A 24713-nucleotide genomic window follows, 5' to 3' on the forward strand; every position below is an offset into this window, starting at 1 on the left:
TATATAAATATATTATATTATATATATATATATATATATATATATATATAAAATGTGTAAATATATTCACCAATACATTTTTCGCCATTTTTATTTTTGAAAATATATTTTTAAAAATATAAAATATATAAAACTTCATATATTGCAATCCAAGAAAATTCATAGACGGATGTTACGTTTGAAGAAGAGCTTTATTTGTTGTCTATAATTCATGGGAACATATAAAATCAGCAAGGATTTTTTTTTTTTTAAATCATTATAAATCTAGTTTTGATCTGTAGTATGCTGTTCCATCCACATTTGTATTTAGCCTAAATATAGGCTACTCTAAGACTGGAAATGTATTTTCATGCCCCTGAAATATGTTTTGGTATATGAAGGTTGAAACTAAAACTATTTTTTTAAATTTCAAAATATATTTCATTGAGCTTCACTGTTTACAACTTTATTTAGCATATTTAAAATATGTTTTGGACAGAATTTTTATGTTTTTTTCCGAATGGGAGGAAATGTTGGAGGGAGGAAATTCAAAGGATACTTTGTGTGTAACAGCGATTCAGCTCTGTACCACAAGACTGTGATTCTCAGCAGCAGACAAGCTACAGCATAGCTCTGATGTCCTTGACAACGGAACGAAAGATTGGTCACAAGATGGGTCTTTTTTTGGCTTGATCCCTTTTCCGTTCAATTTAACTGCCGTTAGAAAGGACAGGCTGAGCAGGCGGCACCATGGGTTGTGTCAGAGAGTGTGAGCTGTTTTGTATTTATCGTGGGCTTCGGTGTAAATGCTATTTATGAATTTGCATGAATCCCCATCCATCAGTCTCTGCAGGGTCATTGTGGATTATGATGTTTTATTGATGTAATCATTGAAACGTTTCTGACAGAGATGATTTTATCAACCACTAAACATGACTGAAAAGAGGATCTGAAAGTCTGAGACCACTAGTGAAAATGTTTTGATTGTATTATCAAATTATATTATCAGCATTTGGGTATAAAGTAATTATAATTATTATTATATAATTATATGTATTGTATGTAATAGTTAATTGTAGGCTATTTAATTTCTAATTATATTAAGATTTAATTATAGTATATTCATTTTTTATTATGTATTACGAATATTTCCATGTTGTTGTTGTATAAACAGAAGTTTTTATCTAATTTTACTGATTACTTTCTCTCTTTATTTCTCCTCAGCTCTTTCGAGAGGTACGGATCATGAAGGGCCTCAATCACCCAAACATAGGTGAGTATTTTAGATGCTTTTGCGTGAACGTTTACTTTTACTGCCAAAATGTCAACATCTGAGGCCTCTCAAAGCACACTGACCACCTCTAAAATTCTTTCAGTTTATATTATCTGCATTTGTAGCAGTGTTGTATTAGTATTATTAATATACTCTTATATACAATTTATTAATATTTTGAATTGGCTTTTATTTTTATGTCTTCCATTTTTATTTTTATTTTAGTTAGTAATTTTGTTATGTGCTTTAGTCACTTTTATGATTTTTTTCTAAATATTTTTATTTAGTTTTAATTTATTTTTATTTATTTTAGTAATTTTAGTACTTCAACTTATTTTATTACAGTTAGTTGCCAAGGCAGCATTTCTAAGTTTTTCATCTAATATTTATATTTTATTTTATGTCAGCTTTGTTTCAATAAATGTTGAGCTTCATGTTGAACTGTTAAACTTCAAAAATGTTTTTAATTATTGGGTAAATTATTGAGTGAATTTTCATTTTTGGCTGAAGATTTCCTTGGAGTCAACAACCGGCACATATTCTCTATTGCTCGGTTTACTTATTACTTTTTTGCACATGGTAAAATGATCTTCTGATTGTGAATTTTTTCTTATATATACAGTTCAGCTCTTTGAAGTGATTGAGACGGAGAAGACGCTTTACCTTGTGATGGAATATGCCAGTGGTGGTACGATTCCTCCCCACTTCAACATACATACATGCATCCTACATGTGCACACTTTAATGCACTGTTAGAAAAAGTTACTTCAATGTAGCAAATTACTTTGTTGAAAATGAAAAAATTATGTTTCTGCTTTTCTCTCTTTCTCATTAATACCAAATATACTGTCTAGCTTTCAACATAACTTTCGATATGAATAATCACACGTGTCTCCAGTCTTTGTACTCACTCACTCGTAAACATGCATGTGTGTGACTGTCACATCAATGAGCACAGCTGCACAGGCTTCGTCCTTTATCTCTCTTCTTATCTTTCCCTTCCTTCGTCCTTCTATAGGTTTCGTGTGCATTCACTGAAGCCGGGCCCACACAGCTCAGCAATTATAGTGATTTGCCGCTAGTAAAGATGCTCATAGTCAAATCAGGCTTAATTTAACTTTAGCCCGTCCTATTTGTGGAGCTTCAATTGGCTGCTCTCTTAATGAATCACACGTTTCCACTCCTAATCTATCTGATGAGGCTGATGCACGTGCAAGAGTACGGACAGGCACGCGTACAGCGCTAGCTTATACTACACATTCTTACTGGAAGCTCATTCATTATCCATTCCTTCCTCTAATGAATCTCATTCTGTCGTCAGTGAATACGTAGCAGAATGAAATATTGCATCCAGTCGTTGGGTATTAAGTAACTAACTTCATTAGTCAGGAAATTCCCAATCGATTGTCCATAACTAGATGAGTTATATTAGTGACCTCCGTTACCCATCCAATGTGTGCTTATTGGAATCTTTACTCAATGTAGTTTTATGAAAGAATGTGCAATATATTTGTACCATATGGATTGTTGAACAATATTAGAGAGTTTCCTATGAGCAATAAATTGTTTAAATAATTTACTCACTTAAATTTCTTTAAATAATATTAATAACTTTTACATTTTTAGCAAATCTCAAAATAAATATCCATTTTTCATATTGTACATTATAATCTTGTGATGCCTAATTCCATTTGATTCACTTTGATTTGTACTTTTCAGTTTTTTTAAATCAAATTTTAGACTAGTGTAGAATTTTAATATCGGCTGTTTATCAAGAGGAATTTAGACAAATTTATTTGTATAGCGCTTTTCATAATGCACATTGTTTCAAAGCAGCTTTATGGAAATTCATGATGTTAATGTTTATGTTATCTTAATATCTTCATGTGTTATAGTTGCATTTAGCAGATCAGAGCTGGGTGATAATATAGTTTACATTTTGCAATGATGCAACAGATCAAGCAGTTTAAATATTCTATAGTATATCAACTCTATGCGAAGGAGATGTGTTGCACTGCGTGAGGCAAATGGTGGTCACACAAGATACTGACTGGTTTTCGGACCCCCCAATACAGTAAAACTGCACATTTTAGAGGCCCTTCGCAGTATCAGTTATCGACCAAAATAAATTAAAATAAATAATTATTATCTTATTTCAACTATTTCCTTGAAGAAGTTTAATTGTTTTTAAAAATATTAAATTAAATTTTGGAACATATTATTATTATTTTTAAGTTTACTCAAATTTTTCTTCTATGGTAGGTGAAGTATTTGACTACCTCGTATCCCACGGGAGAATGAAGGAAAAGGAGGCGCGTGCTAAATTCCGGCAGGTAAGACATATCATAATCAGTGCAACTTGAAACTTGTTCACCTTTGATGAAATAAAAATCTAAAAGGAGCAAAACCAAACTGTATTTTCTGTTTTTAATGTGTTAAACATGCTATACATTTTTATTCCTATTACCCTGTTTTATTCCTGTTTCCTGTTTCAGAGATATCGTTGTCTGTGTTTCTCTTTCAGATCGTGTCTGCGGTTTATTACTGTCATCAGAAGAATATTGTTCACAGGGACCTGAAGGTTATTGTTCTTTCACATTACATATTATGTCATTTTATTGCATCTGTAGCTTTCATAAAACAGTAAACTGCTTTATCTTTGCACACTTTGCTCCCTTTTAAAATAACCCCAAAGCGCAAAGCTATTAAATTCCTGCTCATGGTCATATATCACATCTTATACCTCACTCAGGCGGAAAACCTCCTGCTTGATGCAGACGCCAACATCAAGATTGCTGACTTTGGCTTCAGTAATGAATTTACGCTGGGCAGTAAACTGGACACGTTCTGTGGCAGCCCCCCTTACGCCGCCCCAGAGCTCTTTCAGGGGAAGAAGTATGATGGGCCAGAGGTGGACATCTGGAGTCTGGGAGTTATACTGTACACGCTGGTCAGCGGATCACTGCCCTTTGATGGACAAAACCTCAAGGTAAATTACTCAACTTAGTATAAGAAACGAAAGAAAGGCCTTGAAAAAGATTAGAGCGATGTATGAGTATGTCAAAAAGTCATCCAACGACCATGTTTATCTAGATATGTTTTAATTTTAATATTTTTTCCAGTGGTAGGTTGGAATGCACTGATATTAAAATTCCCCCTGATAGACATAAGCTAATAATTATTTTTATATTATGGGGCGATAATTGATAAATGGTCGCCATTAACATTCTGCACTATTTTGTGCATATTAATTAAAATAAAGCACAAACTAAACTAAAATCAATCATTTTTAATGCTACAAGTGAATTTAATATTACAGCATTATAATGTACAGTATGGAAAATAGATTTTAATTTTGAGATTTGCTTAAAATTGCATTTAACAGTGTTATTACATTTTTTATATATTAAGTGACTATTAAATGATGGCAAAAACAATCCACATGTAAAAATAATGAAAATGCACACATTTAAATGTATAATATCGGCCAATATATATCCAATATCAGCGATTATAATAAATAAAAATATGTAATGTCCTGTTATTATGCAATATTTATATATTTCCATTGTTTGTGAGCACTATGATAGCTCTGGTCAATAAAATTATTTATTTATTTGTTGTATATCAGTCAGTTACTCTATTTAAGGGCTGCATGTATTGTCTACATTTCAGTAAAAACATATTTGATCAGTAGATATTATGATATTTTCTATTATGATATCATTCTCGAAAACGGTGAAATTCATCTATTGAAGATAAAAGAAATAACGTCTACATTAAATAAATGCCACATTGTGTTTATTGGTAGTTTATTTTTGTTTACTTTTGTTGCAAACTTTTTAATATGTTGAGTCACAACTAATATTCAATGTAAAATAATGTGTCATTCTGAACAGTCATATGACAACAATTTGAGACATTTTCTAAGGCAGCACACGTGCAGCAGTTGCTCTTATGAAATGCTTTGCTCTCAAGTAATGTAGGTCAAGTGAGCTGTGATTGTTTCTTTGTGCCGTGGGGGCGATTCGGTGGCTGACGGGTTCAGAATTAGGTTATGTGTTGAATAGAAGTCTGTGTTTTTCCCTCAGGAGCTGCGTGAGCGTGTGTTGAGGGGGAAGTACCGTGTGCCATTCTACATGTCTACTGACTGTGAGAGCATCCTGCGCCGGTTCCTTGTGCTCAATCCCACCAAGCGCTGCACCCTGGAGGTGAGGAGGAGCAACTGTGACCCGCAATCGACCATCACAGTTGATAATACGTCTTATTGAGTTTGCATGGATCTTGCGGGCCTTTGCTCACTCGATCTGACTTTCTGTTCTTCCCCTTCAGCAAATCATGAAGGATAAGTGGATGAATGTCGGGTACGAAAACGACGACCTGAAGCCTCATGTAGAGCCTGTGGAGGATTATAATGACAGCAGCCGTATAGGTAAGAAATCCTGCCACCACTTCCCCTTTTGGCCCTTTTACATGATTTTATTAGAAAATAATTTTCTTACATTTTTTTTTGGCTTTCCAGTATATAAACATACTCATAACAAGATGTATCTTGCACATTTATGCTTTTTTAATACATATTTTTTATAATATTTAAGTAATACATTTACATTTTTGTATAATTTTTTACCCCATTGCCAAAATTTTATTTCTCTAGATATATGATTAAAACAATTTGCAAATGAAGTAAGAAAAATAAACTATTTTAAAAACCATGCAAAATTTATGGTGTAAATACAGTTTTTCAGTGTTTTTGAAAGTAGACTCTTATGCTTACCAAGTCTGCATTTATTTGATAAAAAATTGTCAAAACAGTAATATTGTGAAATATTATTACAATTTAAAATAGTTTTCTATTTGAATATATTTCAAAATATAATTTATTCGTGTGATGCAAAGCTAAATTTTCAGCATTCTTGAGTGTCACATGATCCTTCAGAAATCATTCTAGGAAATCTTTTGTAACAATGTAAAAGCTTTTTCATCAATTGAATGCATCCTTGCTCAATAGAAGTATTAATTTCTTTAATAAAATCGGTAGTGTATATTCTGTGAAGAAAAGCTTTCCTTTCACAATTTTACTTATCAAAGTAAAATGTATCTTGTTTCTAAGATGTATATATATATTTCTTATATGTAACAAGACAGATTACTGAAAAAAAAGATAACAATAAAAGATTTGGTAACACTTTATTTTGATGGTCCCTTTTGAACATTCTGTTGACAATAAATAACGTTTCACCTACAAGTCTTCTAACTCACATTAGAGTATTAGTAGACTTTATGCTTAATATCTGCTAACTCTTTATTGTGATGGTCTCCCAACAGACATTCTACTGACTAAAAGTAATTTTGCAAGTACATGTCAACTTATTCTAATCCTAACCCTACCAGTCTACTAATACTCTGCTAACACTCTAATGAGAGTTAGTAGACATGTAGGTGCAACGTTACCTATAGTCAACAGAATTTGTTAAAGGGACCATCAAGATGTATATATATATTTCTTATATGTAACAAGACAGATTACTGAAAAAAAAGATAACAATAAAAGATTTGGTAACACTTTATTTTGATGGTCCCTTTTGAACATTCTGTTGACAATAAATAACGTTGCACGTACATGTCTACTAACTCACATTAGAGTATTAGTAGACTTTTTGCTTAATATCTGCTAACTCTTTATTGTGATGGTCTCCCAACAGACATTCTACTGACTAAAAGTAATTTTGCAAGTACATGTCAACTTATTCTAATCCTAACCCTACCAGTCTACTAATACTCTGCTAACACTCTAATGAGAGTTAGTAGACATGTAGGTGCAACGTTACCTATAGTCAACAGAATGTGTTAAAGGGACCATCAAAATCAAAGTGAAACCAAATTTTTTTTGCATTGTAGTAACCAGAAGGTTGTGGTTTCAAACCTTGCTAGCAAGGCACTTAAAACCAGGTTGCTCAAATTTGGTTAAAATTGTTTGCTTAATGACTACTTGCTTATTTGCTTTAATTATTTTTGCTCTCTCTCTGGTCATACAGATGTGATGGTAGGAATGGGTTACTCCCGTGATGAAATCAAAGATGCCTTGAGCACACAGAAGTACAATGAGATATTTGCCATGTATCTGCTGCTAGGCCGCAAGAATGAGGTGAGATAGGGATTGCCGCTGACCTGAGAACAGCCTGTGCGTTATCCTATAAGTGTGTAATATCTTACAGTATATGTTTACCTTATAGGATGGCATGGAGTCCCGCTCGAGCAGCAGTTTGTCTCTAGCACGGGTGCGGCCCAGTCCCATCACTAATGGCACCAGCAAACACTCCTCCACCTCCTCGTCCAGCTCCACCTCTGCCTCCAGTCACACTAAACCCCAGCGCAGTGCCTCCACCTACCACCGCCAGAGGAGGCACAGCGACTTCTGTGAGTCCCGGCACCCCTCATGGATCATTTCATTTTTATAGTTTGATATTATTTATAGCTTAATTATAATTATAGGTTAAAATAATAATTATTATTATTATCAGTAATAATAATAATTATTAATAGCAACACATTTTATTGTTGTTGTTGTTGTTGTTGTTATTAACATAATTTATAATTGTCATTATTTATAATGTTTGTCAGGTGGGCCATCAGTGCCAGTAACCCACCCCAAGCGCAGCCCCACCAGTACAGGAGAGGGGGAACTAAAAGAGGAGCGTCTGCCCTCGAGGAAGGCCAGCTGCAGTGTGGTGGGCAGTCGTAGCATCCCCCCGTCGAGCCCCATGGTCAGCACAGCCAACAACCCCAACAAAGCTGAGATCCCTGACCGCCGCAAAGACATCAATGCAACAACGGTAATCAAGCACAGGAAATCATATACATCCTGTTGCAGGAAATATCAATTAAAATATTAATTGTTCAGGAGATTTTTCACAATTGTTCACAAATTCGGTCTTAGGGTTTGTGCACTATATTCCAAGTCTTTTGAAGCCATATGATAGATTTATGCAAGGAAGCAACTGAAATATAAGCCGTCAACCTTACTTACAGCCGTGGTCACTGTTTACTTTCACTCTGTGAAAAAGGGAAGCTGGATATTCTGCTATAAATAACTTATTTTGTGTTCCACAGAAGAAGAAAAAAAGTTTCCAAAGACAAGTAAAATGATGATGGATTTTTCATTTTTAGATGCACTATTCCTTTAATAAAGTAGAAAATAAAAATCATGCTAATGACAGTTCAAGTGCCGTCCATTAAAATGTTACATAACTTCCTGTACACCAAATACATCAATAACAACAATTATTCCCCAGGATATAATGGCACATGTTCACATTCGTTATCAGCATTCTCTGGTCATAAAGTGATGTTTCCTTGCATGCATGAATTTCTGAGGACAGTTGTGTCAGAAAAGCACGTCATATTTGGATAGCTGCAATAGTATATCTGTGTAAAATCCATTGTTTTTGGTTTTCAATACCTGCTTCCTGTTTCATGCTTTAGAACAACATCCCTGCCAGTACCATGACCCGTAGGAACACTTATGTATGTACGGACCGTACGAGCACTGACAGACACACCTTACTACAGAATGGGAAAGAGAACAGGTAAAATGTGTCTCTGTATTTTATTTTTGTATATATGCATTGAAGTTTCAGAATTGATGTACATGCTGAAGACGAAAATATTTTTTTCTGTGTGCTTGTTTATTGAGATGGATTTGGTCTGTTATGCTTCAGCAGTGGCAGATGGTGACTGCTTAGCTGTCCTTCTATCACCCTCCTCTCTCTCTTTCCTCCTCATCGGGGGAGGCCCAAAGACTGGCTGTCATGTGACTTAAAGAGAACGAGAGGAGGCACGTGGATTGTCTGGGTCATAAGGCTGCTTGACTGGTTGACCTAAAGAAGCCTCCCTCCCCCAAGCCCAGCTAGTACAGCACACGTGTCCACACACGCAGAATCACCATCACCAGAATGTGACAAATACACAGTGAAATCTGAGAGGAAATCTGAAATGATTTTTATAATTTAATACAATGTTTTTTTGATTGCAAATAGTATTATCAGGGTAATGATTTTAATGATATTTATATTTTACCATTAATATTAATAAGTCACAGATTTGCATATTTGATTTGAAATAATGTAGAATATTTCAATAGAATTTGTTAATTTTACTGTTTAAAATCATCAAACCTAAATTCTGAGATGTTAAATCTCAGACTAGTCTCAAATTAATTGGACCCCATATAAACACTGAATACATTCAACCTAGCCAAGCTATTTCAAACCCTTCATCACACAAATTTTCTGCCCAGAACTGCTATTAATGACTGCAGTGTTTCCGACCAATAGAAGCTAATATGTGAAACTCTGTTATAGGAAATCCTCTGTGTGTGTGTGTGTGTGTTTGTGTGCGTGTGTGTAAGGTCCATCAGCGCAGGGTTATTTAGAGCGTTAAGTGAAGTGGCCCCGGGCCAGTGGGCAGACTGAGGCAGCATGTGAGATCTGTTAGATTTCTGCCAAAACTGAGCGAGACGGAGGGGACAGAGGCAGTCCGGTGCCAAGAGCTGCACGTCTGTGACGTGAACCCATCTGAACCGAGACATTAGTAGTGCTAGTTGCTATGGACAGCATCACTATTCCTATTCAAGAGGAGAGGTGTGCTACTGCTTGTCGAAGCGATTCCAAAAGTGTTCAAGGGGTCCTTAGTAACAACACCCTGTTAACCACCCAAAGCTGCTAACCACCACTATGGACACCTTAGTAATGCCAGTACCATTGTGGGTGTGAGTTGTGGATCATCATTTTTCTTCTTGCTCTCCTTTTCTCTCTTTGTCCTATGACTTTCTCTCCTGTTTCCCTGGTTCGGATTAGTTTAATAAACAGAAAATAAAGAGATTTCTCACTCCTTCAATGTTCTCTGTTTCCAGCATTCAGATGTGCAGTCGTGTGCAAGCTTTTTTCCGCTAAGGGTTCAGTTTTAATTTGCCTTAAGTGGCTGTTTCTGAGATGGGAATAAGAACACAAGAGAGCTCATGCCTCAGTGACTCAGCATCCTGCCTCACATTTACGCTCAACTAAACCCAGCCAGAGCTGCCTCTCTGAGTCTCGAGATCTGATATTGGTTTAATCGTATCGCTACAGAGCTGTTACTGTGTTTCGTTTTGGACTTTGTATTATGGATTGGGTTCTGTTACCGAAGTAGCCTCCAGTTAGATCCATGATAACTGCTAATTAAAGCTAGATTTTTGCATTTTCACATGCATTTTTGCCTGTGCAAAACTTGCTACCATAATGTTCTGGGTGGTTGTTAGAATCCTATAATGATTGTTCTGGGTAGGTATCATTCATGTCCATAGCAAAAGCAATGCTGGACGAGTTACACACAACTTCAGTTTAGGGGGAATTTAATTTCCATCCATGTTTTCTTGTCTCTTTCCTCAGCTCTTTGTCACATCGATTACCTCCAGCCTCCCCGTCCACCCACAGCATCTCCGGGGCTGGGGCCTCCAGCTCCACATCTTCCGAGCGTTCTCGGTTGACGAGGGGCTCCACAATCCGCAGCACCTTCCACGGGGGCCAGCTCCGGGACCACCGGCCTCCCACCCACGCACCCCCCACCTCACCCACCCTCTCTCACGAAGCCAGCCCTCTGCCACACTCCCGTAGCCGTGCCACCACAAACCTGTTCTCTAAGCTGACCTCAAAACTTACCCGCAGGTAAGAAGAGAACGACGGATTCTTGTAAACCAGAATGACTTTAAGAGAGTAAACTTTTGAATATTATAGATAAAAATAGATCCAAATAAAATCAAGTTCCATATAATCAGTTCGCTCTTTCCAAATATTCTACTTTTTAGAGTTAGCATGGTGCTATCTGAGGACGTTTAAGGCCTGTTCACACCAGAGAATAACTATAATAATAAGGATAACTTAAACGTTAACATCCACACCAATGGATGCTAACTATAAGTATAACAATAACTATATTAGCATCCACCCCAAGAACAATGATTATAAAGATAACTATAACAATAACGATATTTGTGTCCGCACCAACGGCCGGTAACTATAAATATACCTACAACAATAATTATATTCATTTTATATATCCACCCAATGGACGCTAACTATAAAGACAACTACATTATCATCCGCACCAAGGAACTATAACTATAAACACAACTTTAACGATAACTACTGTATATTAACATCCACAACAACGGACTATAACTATAAAGATCACTATATTATTGTCCACACCAACAGACAATAACTAAAAATATAACTTTTATGATAACTAGATTTGCATTCACCTCAAGAACGGTAACTATAAAGATAACTATATTATTGTCTGCACTAACAGACGGTAACTATAAAGATAGCTATGTAAGAGACCACACCAATAAACGATAACTATAAAAATAACTATAATGATAACTACTGTATATTAACGTCTACACCAACAGACAATAACTACAACACTATAATATAATATTATATATATATATATATATATATATATATATTAGCGTTCACACCAACAGAAGATAACTATATTAGTGTCTACACCAACAGACGATAATATTCTGTTTATCTTTAATTCGGGTGGATTCTCATTGGCTGTCAGTGTTTATATCGTTCATCAGCTGGAAGAAAAAACGTTCTGAAATTGATTCCAAGGATATCGTTCCTCTGTGTTTCCCTATTCTCTCAGAAAAAAAGAAGGAATTTATATTTAACTTTATAGTTACCATTATAGTTATCGTCTTTGATGTGATCGGCCTATTAGCTGCATAATATCAAAATAACATAGGCTCCACTGCTGAAGCCAATCAGTTTACAAAGTCATCTTTCATTTGGTTTGGTGCCCATTGTCCTGTGCAATCTGAGGAGGTAATGGAGTTAGATATGGGAGCTTTTGGAGTCTGTAATGTAATTGAGATGTTCAGTAGCATGTAGGAACGCTTATGGGGCGCTTTGCTCTTCAGCATCCTCAGTGAAATTGTTTATGTGCCTCTGGGCTGTAAGCCAGAAAGAATGACTTTTGCAGGGGTATGCATCTAGAAGCTCTTTATTAGATTAGAGCAACCTTTCTATCTCTTAAAGAAACTTCCCGATTAGATTAACCTACCTAGGGTGACATCCAATGGATAAAGTCCTTTTCCATATAAGTTTGCATATGCATATACTCTTTGCATTAACTCTTCCTCAAGCCTCCTCTGTTATTAACCGACAGCTTCAGGCACCTGCTCCCCCCCGTGTCCCTCTATCTCTTGTTCTATTGTTGGGTGCTCTGTGTTTCTGTTTTGTTTATTTGTTTCTTTGCTTTTTTTCCTTGCTGCAATCTTATTTCTCTCTCGATCTTCCTGTTCCCCTCCTTCTTTCTGTCTACCAAACTGTCCTTCTCTTCACTGTCCTTTTTCCTTCCTTTCATCAACTCTTAGGGTCAATCTTGACCCCTCTAAGCGCCAGAACTCAAACAAGTCAGTCTCGGGCTGCACTCTGCCACAGGGATCAAAAACAGTTAGTAAGTTTTCTTCCTGTTTGTGGACTTTTTGCCATCTCTCAGTCTGTCCAAATACTCACAGTCTCATCGCTCTCTTTGGCACCTGTGTTGGCGCTGAGTGTCAGAACACCTCCTTGAGCTTGTACACATATATTTATTTGCTTTTTAAAGGAACAATTCACCTAAAAATATACATTTTGGATAGTCATCATACTCACCATCATGTCATTCCAAACCTGTATGGTATTCTTTCTTCTGTGGAATACACGCAAGCTGTTAGTCTGCTTTATTGCAACATATATATTTTTTTATATTTTCAGATATGGTACATCAAGACGTGTCATGCCAGGTCTTGCCACAACATATATGAATCAACAAGTTTTTAGAGCAATTGCAAGGAGAAGACTTGCATACAAGTAGGGTTGGGTATCGAGAACCGGTTCCATTTTACAACCGGTTCCAAATTTCCCATAACCGGGTATTCGATCATTTCGATTCCCGCTTTCGCATTTTAATGTGATTTTAAACGATTTAAGCGCAGAAAAGAACTTTACGCTCTGTTTTGCGTGCGTGGCACACATCTGAAGCGCGAGCAAGGGGAGCCCGGCCCGCGGTTCTCTGTGTTCGTTCTCCAACCGTTCCGTGCATTATTTACACTGCAAAAAATTTAGTTCTGGGCTGGAACTGGCTTCTTTCACATCTTGCAACCAATATGTTCAAAATTACGTCAGAATATCCTTGTAAATACAGCCGTTTTTTTGTCTTAAAGGGGTCATATGATGCTATTTTAAAGATCATTATTTTGTGTATTTGGTGCAACAGAATATGTTGACATGCTTTAATGTTCAAAAAACACATTATTTTTCTAATACTGTACATTATTGTAGGTCCTCTATTTGCAACTTTACAGATCTTCTTTATGCACCAAGAGCTTGTAACACTCCAAAGAGAAAGGAAAACTTGAAATCGCATCATATGACCCCTTTAAGTGAACGTAAACAGGTGAGAAAGAAAACGCCTGGTTTCATTAGTAACGGAGCGCTACAATATCATAAATAAATACAACTGAACAAATTTCAGGTAGGCCTACAGAAATTGAAATCAAGTTTCAAAACACTGCATAGTTTACTTTTGATAAATAAAATGTAGATTAATCCTCATTAAAGTTACGAAAGATATTCAATCAAGATCAGTAAATTAGTGAACATAAATGACAAGCACTACGTTTATTAGGCTGCTGTCTCTACATGAGTTCTCAGTTGCTCTGTAACTCTGAAGAGGATTACTGTTATGGCCGTAACCCACGCCGTACACAGAAGAAAAACAAGGAAGAATAGCACTCGCTGCTCTGTGCTCTCACTCTCCCAACTAACTCTGAGGTCTGAACTCTCTCTAGCCCGTCCTCTACCCGCGCCGGACTATCCCCGCCCCTTAAAGTGAACAGAGACTAACAGCTAACCAGTTATTGCTAAAATGAACATTGCTAAACATCATGACATTAACAAAAGTCCTTCAACATTTATAGCAACATAACACTATTAATAATTTAATTGTTTGTTCCTATTTTATTACTGACTGTGTACTTGTCTTTAACAATTTAATGTTTGAAATTTATGTTAGTCGTTTTTGCTGTGGTATTTTTGCTAAAACCATAGGCAAATGTTCTTCTTTTAGGCCTAAGGGTTCTGTGGGCTGCTGATTTTTGCTCATGTTATTCAGAATAAATGTTTGACTAATTTTTTTTTATTGGATTTTTTTATCTTATTGGAATCGAAACAAGGAATCGTTAAGCAGAATCCCAACCCTACGTACAAGTCATTTGGACCAGTTTTACACTACTTCATTTGTCATTTCCACAGCATGACAGTCAGTTTGTGTATTATGCTAAATATTTTGCTTGTCATAAGAAGAAACGAATTATACATGTTTGAAATGACAGGGTGAGTAAATGATTTCAGTTTTGACAGAACCACACTATTTTGATTATTGCTAGTGCATTTTGTAAAAATACATTATTGTGGATATTTAATAAGATTTAATATTTTTAAAAAGTTCTGTATTTGTGTTTGATGCTCAAGGGGTCTTTTACACCATAGCACCATCCATGTATCAGCCTTTTCATGCATTCATTCATTCATGCATTTCTCTCACCTTTTACTCATTCAAGTGACATTTAGCTTGGTCCAAGGAATACTGTGTGCCTTTATCAGGTTTCTAGTGAAAAATGCAGTAGCAGCTGTTTAAAACAATTTCATCTGGACAATTTTGAACAAGGCAGGGTCAGGCAGGGGCTTCCTCTCTCTATTTTAAACCGTTTTAGTTATGTAACATGTATTTCATCCTTTCATGCCAAATCCCTCTCACCGTTGGCCAAGCTCATTTGCCTACCCTGCCTACAACATAATTTTTCTGTCCAGATATGGTTTATTTACACCCAACAGAGAGCCCTCCATTTTCCCTGTAATGTTTTGAGGAAGAGGCCCATGTACTGTTCCTTTAAGAGGGAATCCACTGGCCACCTCATTTGTCATATCATGTGAATGGAAAGTTTCACAAGTGCTCATAAAAGCAGCCTTGAACCCTAGCGCCCTCATGTGGACATCAGTCAACTAGCACGTTCTTTGTTTAAAGCAATATTAAAGCAGCACTATGTAACTTTTGGCGCTCTAGCGGTTAATAAACAGAACTGCACAAATCCCGCGGAAGAACATTCCAACCGGAGCTACTTCTCTAAGTTTATGTCTATGGCGATTCACGCAGGTATGTGTTACTCCGCAGCGGTGACGACCCGACCAGGCTACAATAGTCCAACTATAAGTACTTATTATAAGTGTACCGTAGTGATTCGGAATAAGACAAAAACGCGGTTTGGAAGATGAATTCATGATGTACTCGCTCATTATATAAATTTTGCAAATTTTGAACAAAAAAAGTTACATAGTGCTGCTTTAATAACTACTAATATTCTTCTAACATCTCATGTAGAATAGTAGATTAATAAACTTAAAAGCATATAACCAGACACACAGGAAATACATTTATTTAGATGGTGTTATCAAGGATACAATTGTGAATGTTTCTTTAATTTGTGTTACACTGACATTAAGCAACGTGTGATGACATCTGAAAAACGTAATTAATATATTAAATACATAATCCTACTCTATAAATCCATCACTGTCGTCACTTTCTTTTGTTGTCAGTGGCGATTTTTTGTGGATTGCTGAAGGTGACGTCAATGTAACAGTGCAAGTCTGTGGTGTTAGATGTGAACTCATGCGATTGGTTGTTTGTGGAGGGTGGGATGAAGACTAATTGCCGCTCTGTTGGCTGATTGATTACTAACATGAACCTTTGTCTTCTTCTTGAGGGTCACAGACGAACCTGAGAGAGTCTGCAGATCTCCGGTCACAAGGTGAGTGTTTCCATTATCTTTTTAATACACAAATATGACTGAGGAAGTAACATAAGCCATCCATCCTCCAATTCTGGACCATCTTCTTCATTGCAGAAAACAAGCAAACAAATCAAACAGAAGAAAGACAGAAAATAGGTAGCGAAAAATGAACAATAATACCGTAAAACGATCATCTAGATAGATCAATTAATATTATTTGCTCAGTAAGAAAAGGGAAAAAAACTAAAACTTCCTCACATACGATTTTAACTCTCTCTTACTTCTCCTTAGCTACAGATACAACTACAAAAAGTCAGGCTAAAAAATACAGGTAATTTCTAGCATGTGATCCGTGCCATGGCAGATCAGACTGATCAGAATGTGACTGCATTTTGTTAATTATATAGAACTGTGTACTGTGTGCATCAAAACTAGCTTAGATTTTGTATTTAGATTTTGTTTAGATCCGTACTTGTCCTTCCCTTTACCTTTTCCATATTCACTGACAGTGGTTGACTGTTGCATTTGGAAAGTCACATTTCAGTTTTTAACATGGATGTTTGAATGACATTTTTTAAATTATTATTCTCAATATATATTATTGTTAAAAGCTGCCAAGTGTATGTACCTTGAATGCAGTTTACATTTGGTTGAGATTTACATGTAGGAATAATGTATGTTTATGTAGTGCATGACAGGTGATGTATGGCTGCACAGGAATCTGTTCTGAGTTTTGTTAATTTCAGCATAAACATACAATAGTGCTCTACCAAATATTCTTTGCTTGATTATTATGTTATTATATTTTATCCCTATATTTGTATGTGCCCATTAATTTAAGTATGAATGTTTTTATACACTACTGTTCAAAGGTTTGGGGTCAGTAAGATTTAAAAAATCTTGTTCTTTTGAATTTTATATTCAATATAAATTTATATTATATTCTTTGGTTACTTGAGCAGCAAATCAGCATGTTAGAATGATTACTCAAAGTAAATCATGTGACACTGAAGACTGGCGTAATGGCTGCTGAAAATTCTGCTTTGCCATCACAGGAATAAATCGCATTTTAAAATGTATTTGAAAAAAGAAAATGAATATTTAAATTGTAATAATATTTCACAATATTACTGTGTTTTTGATCAAATACATGCAGCCTTGGTGAGACTTCTTTCAAAAACATTCAAAAATATAACAGACCCAAAATTTTTAAATGGTAGTGTATTTCTTGACATTAAAAAAATTAATTAATTAATGGCATTCACATTTTATTCAGGCCTTCCAAAATGTTCTACAGCTTTTTCTGATAGTCACACTGAATTTAAATAATGCTCAGATTGTAACTGTTTTTGAAAATGGTTTTATTATCCTGAAGAACTCCAGTGTCTCCTGAAAGGTAACAGGTTTTAGTGTTTATCTAAACATTTCCTCTCTTTTTTTGATTGTAGAAGGGTTTTCAGACTTTTTTTAGGATGTTTATTTCAAACTATTTAGGATGATTTTGTTGGTAACACTTTACCGCAAAGTTCACATAAACATTAAATACATTACGTATCATAAACTATCAAAAAGTTGTTTCTTATTAATGTTACCCAATGCTCTACCTAATGTTAACAAATGGAACTTTAATATAAAGTGTTACCTTTCTATTTACTGATCATCAGTTTATTTAAATAATATCACAGACTCCTAGACTTAAGTCTGGATTTTTGTTCTTGCATATTTTTAATATATTTCTCTCTTGTCCCCCCTCCATCCCCCATCCGCTCATTTACGTCATCGCCCACCCTCCATTTCTTCCTCATTTCACCACCGCTCCCTCCACAGTCGCTATCTATCTGGGTATCAAAAAGCGACAGAGCCCCGGACCCCCCGATGCGGCTGGGATGTGAAGGTGCGGAGCCCGCGGGACCCGGCTGAGGTAGTTTTGGCTCTGCGGGAGGCAGCGCAGGGCTGCGGTTGCCAGGTCCACCAGGCCGGGCCCTTCCTCCTCTCCTGCACCCACGGAGCTGCTGGCTCCCGAGTTGCCTTCGAAGCAGAAGTGTGTCAGCTGCCCAACGGCCCCGCCAATACCAGCGGTGTTCGATTTAAACGCCTGTGGGGGGCACCGCTTGCCTTTCGGGACATTGCCACCAACGTGTCCAAAGATATCGAACTCTGAGGGCAACAGGGGGTGGAGGGCAGGGACAAAAGCATTGGACAGAAAGATGGGATGAGTGGACGTAGCCCCGCCCACACCCCCGCCCCCTCTAAGCCTACAAAGACTGGCACACATAAATTGAGAACTGGGCACCTGCTCACACAAAAGCTCTGCTGAAGGAACTCCCTTTTCCAGGTCTGTTTTACCGCTAATTTTACCTGGTATCTTAGCCATGTTTTTTTTAACACCCATTTTTTGTGACGTGTTCACTCTGTACATTGTCATTCCTTTTTAACTGCTGCTATTTAACACATTTTTTGATTTCTATTCTTCCACTTTGCCAGCAAGAAGAGTATGTTTTATTTTATCCTTGTTTAAATAACCATATTCACAAAAAACACGTATGAAAGCCACACTATTTCATACCGTAGACAACATGCAGAGCCGCTGACAATGCAAATGCTGAAAATTATAGCAATTTCTCCTCATTTTTGAATGATTTTGTTTGGTTGTCAAACTTGCCAGTGATGCAGGTTGAGTAGGTTATGTCTGCTTTCCTGAGCCTCATTGTTTTTAGGTTCGTCACATTACATGGTCACACCGTCTGAGTGAGCAACATCACCTGTTTAAAAGCAGTTCTCCCTTCAAATGGTGCAATTTATCCCATTGAGCCAAGTCAAGACACAATGCTCTTTGTGTTGCTCTTGTATGTGTTACGCTGATGAGAAACCTCTGTTATCTTGCCAGAAGTGCACTCTGCTGAATGACCACAAACAGACTGTTGACTTTGTTTATCTCGGATTTGACATAGTAAGTCCTCATCGTAAAGATTGGAATATGTCTGAGCTGTGCAATGTGTGAAAATGCAAGAATGATTAATACAACATTTGTCTGAAATCCAGTGATTTGTGTGTCTTTATTTTGTTCAGTTCAAAATGTAACAAAGATATTTGCTTAATGGAAGTTTTCAGGAAATATATTGGGAATATATAAAGAATACATAACAATAGAGATCTTATTATCTAGAGTAATTATTTTTTATTTTCAGAAGCTAAATAATACAAATCGTACTCATTTGGTAGCTCTAAACCTGATATCCACAGATACAGGTATGAATCTGTTTGAATTAGTGTATGTGTGCTTTTCAAATCACTCTTTACAATTTGCTCTTTGATCTTTTTCTGTAAGTGTGTTAGTCATTCAATGAACTATTGTTCCTTGTTCCAGCAATTTCTATTGATTTATTGCATTTCAGGTTGAAATATATTGTGTAAGATTTGCAAATATTCTAACTTGTTATAATTCAAACCAACATGATCTGGCTTCATAATAACTGAAAGAAATGACAAACTGTGCTTGAACTATTGTTGACAGTCATTGTGCTATTCTGCACAAATTACTCATCTTTTAGTGCTCACAATGACTTTCGGGTCAGCTTAGCTGATTGTATTCATGAAAGTGTGCATAAGGTTTCAATTGTGTATTGATGTTCAGCTTTGAGAATTCTGAATGGATCCCCCACAATTGTGTTATACATTACATACATATACAGTATCTCACAGAAGTGAGTACACCCCTCACATTTTTGTAAATATTTTATTATATCTTTTCATGTGACAACACTGAAGAAATGACACTTTGCTACAATGTAAAGTAGTGAGTGTACAGCTTGTATAACTGTAAATTTGCTGTCCCCTCAAAATAACTCAACACACAGCCATTAATGTCTAAACCGCTGGCCACAAAAGAGTACACCCCTAAGTGAAAATGTCCAAATTGGGCCAAGTTCAGTATGTCACAGTACATGTTGGGATCATGCTCTGCTTCAGTATGTCACAGTACATGAATGCCAACATGTACTGTGACATACTGAAGCAGAGCATGATCCCCTCCCTTCAGAGACTGGGCCGCAGGGCAGTATTCCAACATGATAACGACCCCAAACACACCTCCAAGACGACCACTGCCTTGCTAAAGAAGCTGAGGGTAAAGGTGATGGATTGGCCAAGCATGTCTCCAGACCTAAACCCTATTGAGCATCTCAAGGTCTCTAACATCCACCAGCTCCGTGATGTCGTCATGGAGGAGTGGAAGAGGACTCCAGTGGCAACCTGTGAAGCTCTGGTGAACTCCATGCCCAAGAGGGTTAAGGCAGTGCTGGAAAATAATGGTGGGCACACAAAATATTGACACTTTGGGCCCAATTTGGACATTTTCACTTAGGGGTGTACTCACTTTTGTGGCCAGCGGTTTAGACATTAATGGCTGTGTGTTGAGTTATTTTGAGGGGACAGCAAATTTACACTGTTATACAAGCTGTACACTCACTACTTTACATTGTAGCAAAGTGTCATTTCTTCAGTGTTGTCACATGAAAAGATATAATAAAATATTTACAAAAATGTGAGGGGTGTACTCACTTCTGTGAGATACTGTACATTAAGTTAACAGCTGTGTCTGGAGGTACAAATCAAGACTTGTCAAGAATATAAAGGCTTAAAACACAGAGTGATTGTTACATGGGGCCGTTTATTAACTTTGTACAACAAACAAAAAAAAAAAGTTAAGGTGAATACAACATAGCTAAGGTTTTCTAGCTATGTGGAGGTTTGATCCCAGGATGTTACAGGAGGAACAGGAAGATAAGAAGGAAAAGTGCAGGAATAAAGAAGACAAAAGGAAAGAGAAAAAAGTAGGAAAAAATGGAGCAGGGTGGAGTGTCTCTTGGAAAAGTCAAGATGGCATGACTGCATGAAAGAACAAATAAAAAAGAAAAGCACTTTTGCCATTTTACTTCTGGGCAGGGATCATGTCATCAATGGACTCGCCCTTCTCCAGCTTCTTTTCCATTTCAACCATGAGCTTCACACCATCAACTACCAGCTGTATCTGCTGCACCTCGGAGGAGCCCAGACGGTCAGCGTTGGAGATGTCGAACACACCGCCGACAGAGGCAGTGTCCACACCACCTGAATAATAGAAGTACGAAGAGTCTCAAAATGATGATCACAGTGTAACTCTCTGCCATTTTATACATTCAATGATTTCAAGCCCACCTGTGCCACGCTTCTGAAGACGCAATCTGGTCAGGATCTCCTCAAATTTGGCATATGTGCTGAGTTTGGGCAGCTTGACGTGCACACCACCGCGCAGGCCGGTACCCAAGTTAGAGGGGCAGGTCAGGATGAAACCAAGATGCTCGTTCCACATGAAACCATGGTTGTGCTTTTTGAAGACGTCCTCAATCTGCAATATACAACAAGGAGTCAGGCCTTCGTTGCTTATCTTCGCATTAGATGACCAAAGGATTAAAAGTACAGCATAATTAGGTAGTAAATAATGGGGTTTACCTTCTGCAGGCCAACGCAGAATCTCTTGAAGACTTCCTTCATGTTGCCACCCTTCTGCATGGAGATGACACGCAGGTGATCCTCCTCATTCACCCACACCAGGAAGGTCTTGTTGTCATTGTGCCAGATGCCTCTTGCGTCAGGCCAGTCGCGAGCCATGCCAGCAGCCAGCAGCAGGGGGGACACGGGCTTGTCAAACAGGAAGTGGTCAGCAATGAGCTGCTCCTGTTCCTTATCAGTCATGTCCTTCAGAGGGTAGTACTTGCCCTTGAACTCGCCATCCAGGCTGTTCAGAGCTGTGAGAGGAACAATGTGAACGTCAATAAGACCATGCATGTTGTTTTGTGGATGTCAGGACATAACGTTAATGAGACTCACCCTCAATGGACAGCTTCTCCACAGCTCTACGCTCACCACGGCTGTTGGTGGTAGGCAGGGTGAATCCCTTGAGGCTGCGGCCGGTACGCACACGGCTGCTCTGAACGTAGTTGGGGTCAAGGTCATCACCACCCTGCACACAGGTAAACATCAGCCACAGTAGAGTAAAACAGCCATTATAATGTAAAGAACTTTAACATACCTTCAGGTTCTCCCAGTTCAGATCTGTCTGGTGCTTGTCGGTGGGCTTGTAGCCACCGTGACGGTCAGAAATGATGGGGTCAAACAATTCCTTGAAGACTTCGTAGGACTCCTCATCACCAGCCACACAGCCGACAGTCATGATGAAGGGATGGCCTTGAATTGGGATCAAAAGGTAGTGCTTTATATATCTACTAGAACAACTAAAACATTGCTTGTGGTTTCTTGAAAGATTAGCTGCTATGGGAGAATTAATCCAAACATGTTCTACTTACCAGGGTTGTCCACACCAGTCTGGATGCAGTCATCCAGGGTGAATCCACTGGGGGTTGACTTGCTCCTGAGCTTGTTGTAGATGTCCTTAGTCAGGACTTTGGCCATGTGGTTGTTGTGCTGGGAGAGGTCAGGGTACTCCTCCTCCAGAGAGAACTTCATCTTGTAATCGTTGTTGCAGTTCTTAGTCATGATTGCACTTTTCTGGAGATCTGCCGAAAGACAAGTAGTAAGGCAAGTTGGCAAAGTATTTACAGTGTGCTTTGGAGACTCAGATTAGTCTGCAAATCTTGTCTGCAGAGCTGTTGTCAGAGTGGACAACCAGGAACATTGCCCCAGGCCTACTAAGGTGTAGCTTACTCATTGGACCCAGGAAAGAGGGAAACCAAGGTTCCTCATCGCTGCCATTGATATAGAGAATTATGAACGACTACCCATTTGCGTTCGGTCAAGAACAAGCAGCGCTAGTTTCCAGAATAAGATGCCAGCAGTTGCAGACAAGGTTAATGCATACTATATTTTGTGTCCCAAGTAAACTTCAGTCTCCTAGTAACAAAATATTTTGCTATGTCTAACCAGCACCTCATATTTTTACATGGAGTGGTGGTTGAATAGCTCGCATGCTTATATGCATCAGACAGCAGGTGATATTTTTAGCATGGCTGCCAAACTCACTCCCGTCACTCAAAGCAGATAGCACATTCACCTCTCTAATTTCTGCTGGGGGTGGAGCATGCACACTCGCCCCATAATTGGTATTATGATCATGCCAATTTAGCTTTTGCAAAATTTCATTAACAAAATATTAGAAATATCAAATGCTTACAGTTTAGGAGTAATAAATCATTACTAATCTATTTGTCCACATATTCACAGCTTTTGGCACACAGTTGCATACAAAACAAATGCAATATCTGAAGTATTATAAATAGACTTGAGTAAAATACATCAGCTATAAATTCCCCCAGATAACATGACCTTGCACCAAAGTACAGCAGATGTCACGCACACAGATCATTCCTTCCATAGACAGCAAATCTACTCCAGACTGCTCTCTTATTAGCTTTCCAATGCATTATGACTCTTTGATGCTTATCAGGCAATGACAAGCTTTCTACAGATCTACCATGAGCAAAGCAGCTTTAAAATTATGAAACTCTGCATTTCTAATACTCCAACAATCAAGAGTAATTCCATAAGAATCCTGATATTGTGCATCAGGGATCCAGTCATTAACACCAATGAGGTTTGATTAATTTGTATGGGGAAATACTTTGGATCAAACGCACATAAAGCCACAGTGTATTACACCCTTTTTTGCTGAAGTTTTTCATGTTTGTGAAGTACCCCTTATTCCCTCCCTTGAGTTTACCTGTACGGGAGAAAAGGTAACAGTCCTTGGGATCAGATCCTGTTCACCAAGCCAATGTAGGGGTTGCCCTACTTTGCAAGATGTCAGACCTTGGTTTATATACTTCGATGTTTGCTGCCCATTGGTTGCTCGGCTCGCACATGCTTGAACCTCATTGGACAGTTGCACTTCTTGATAGGGGTTTCAGGTTCTAAAAGGAAAGAAGCTACATCACAACACCCGAGATGGGGAGACAGCTGTCCCCACCCCCTCACAATGGCCTTTTCCCCTTGCTCAGTTATGAAATAACTCGAAGGCCCTGCAGAAGCACAAAGAAGTTTCATTTCTTCATTTTAAGAACTATAATGCATTCCGTTATTAATTGTATACAACTATTGTGTTATAGGCCTAAAACTGTCTTTGCTACTTTAATCTTTTCTAAGGGAAAAGACTCAAATTTAAACAAAGCCCACAAAAAATTAATCATAATATTCAGTGTTGTGAATGTATTAAAGTTAAAATTGCCTTTATATGGTATATTAACTTTTTATGCAAAAAAATATGAAATAGTGAACTAATGAAATAGTATACATAAATTACTGTTCTCACTGTGGTAGTGTCACGGTGCGTGCGGGGAGATGAAGCGAGGACTCAATTGCAGGAGAAATGGTTATTTATTTTAATAATAAAAATGAAACAAAAATAAACTCAAACCACCCCGAGGGGGAAAAACAGACAGGCAGGCCTAAAGCTGCACCACATGCAGACACGTAACACACACAATGAGAAATGACGGATCAGCACAGGATGACAGACACAAGGAGAATAAATGGGAACCAAACGAGGAGGCTAACGAGGGAGACACAGGTGGAGCAACT

General features: G+C 37.6%; 2 protein-coding genes across 2 annotated transcripts; one reads left to right on the top strand and one right to left on the bottom strand.

The window, feature by feature from the left end:
• Nucleotides 1-1185: 1185 nt before the first annotated feature.
• Nucleotides 1186-19179, top strand: LOC107718277 (MAP/microtubule affinity-regulating kinase 4-like; the record flags this gene model as incomplete). The annotated part of the gene is made up of 16 exons (XM_016525284.1): nucleotides 1186-1252; nucleotides 1875-1940; nucleotides 3515-3585; nucleotides 3777-3833; nucleotides 4005-4241; nucleotides 5344-5463; nucleotides 5585-5684; nucleotides 7291-7400; nucleotides 7489-7672; nucleotides 7877-8088; nucleotides 8738-8841; nucleotides 10681-10956; nucleotides 12684-12766; nucleotides 16116-16160; nucleotides 16434-16473; nucleotides 17970-19179. Coding segments are annotated over 16 exons (2106 nt in total), but the record flags the coding sequence as incomplete, so codon positions are not given.
• A 1612-nt stretch (nucleotides 19180-20791) lies between these two features.
• Nucleotides 20792-23931, bottom strand: LOC107718278 (creatine kinase M-type-like). Its single transcript, XM_016525285.1, has 7 exons — nucleotides 23857-23931; nucleotides 22487-22696; nucleotides 22213-22367; nucleotides 22011-22143; nucleotides 21633-21928; nucleotides 21339-21528; nucleotides 20792-21251 (listed from the first exon to the last, which is right to left on the bottom strand). Exons 2-7 carry the CDS (start codon nucleotides 22674-22676, stop codon nucleotides 21073-21075), a joined length of 1143 nt encoding a protein of 380 aa, XP_016380771.1. The 5' UTR covers nucleotides 22677-22696; nucleotides 23857-23931; the 3' UTR covers nucleotides 20792-21072.
• Nucleotides 23932-24713: the final 782 nt, after the last annotated feature.

This window comes from Sinocyclocheilus rhinocerous, unplaced genomic scaffold (assembly GCF_001515625.1).
Source record: "Sinocyclocheilus rhinocerous isolate Xijiao unplaced genomic scaffold, SAMN03320098_v1.1 scaffold1024, whole genome shotgun sequence".
Classification (NCBI taxonomy): Eukaryota; Metazoa; Chordata; class Actinopteri; order Cypriniformes; family Cyprinidae; genus Sinocyclocheilus; species Sinocyclocheilus rhinocerous.

Excerpts from the sequence above, each read along its gene's own strand:
- LOC107718278 (XM_016525285.1), bottom strand. The coding sequence starts at position 22,676 with ATGACTAAGAACTGCAACAACGATTACAAGATGAAGTTCTCTCTGGAG. Across the intron at positions 21,929-22,010 it reads GGAGAAGCTGTCCATTGAGG|CTCTGAACAGCCTGGATGGC; the intron begins GTGAGTCTCATT and ends TTCCTCTCACAG. Across the intron at positions 21,529-21,632 it reads TCTGCGTTGGCCTGCAGAAG|ATTGAGGACGTCTTCAAAAA; the intron begins GTAAACCCCATT and ends TGTATATTGCAG.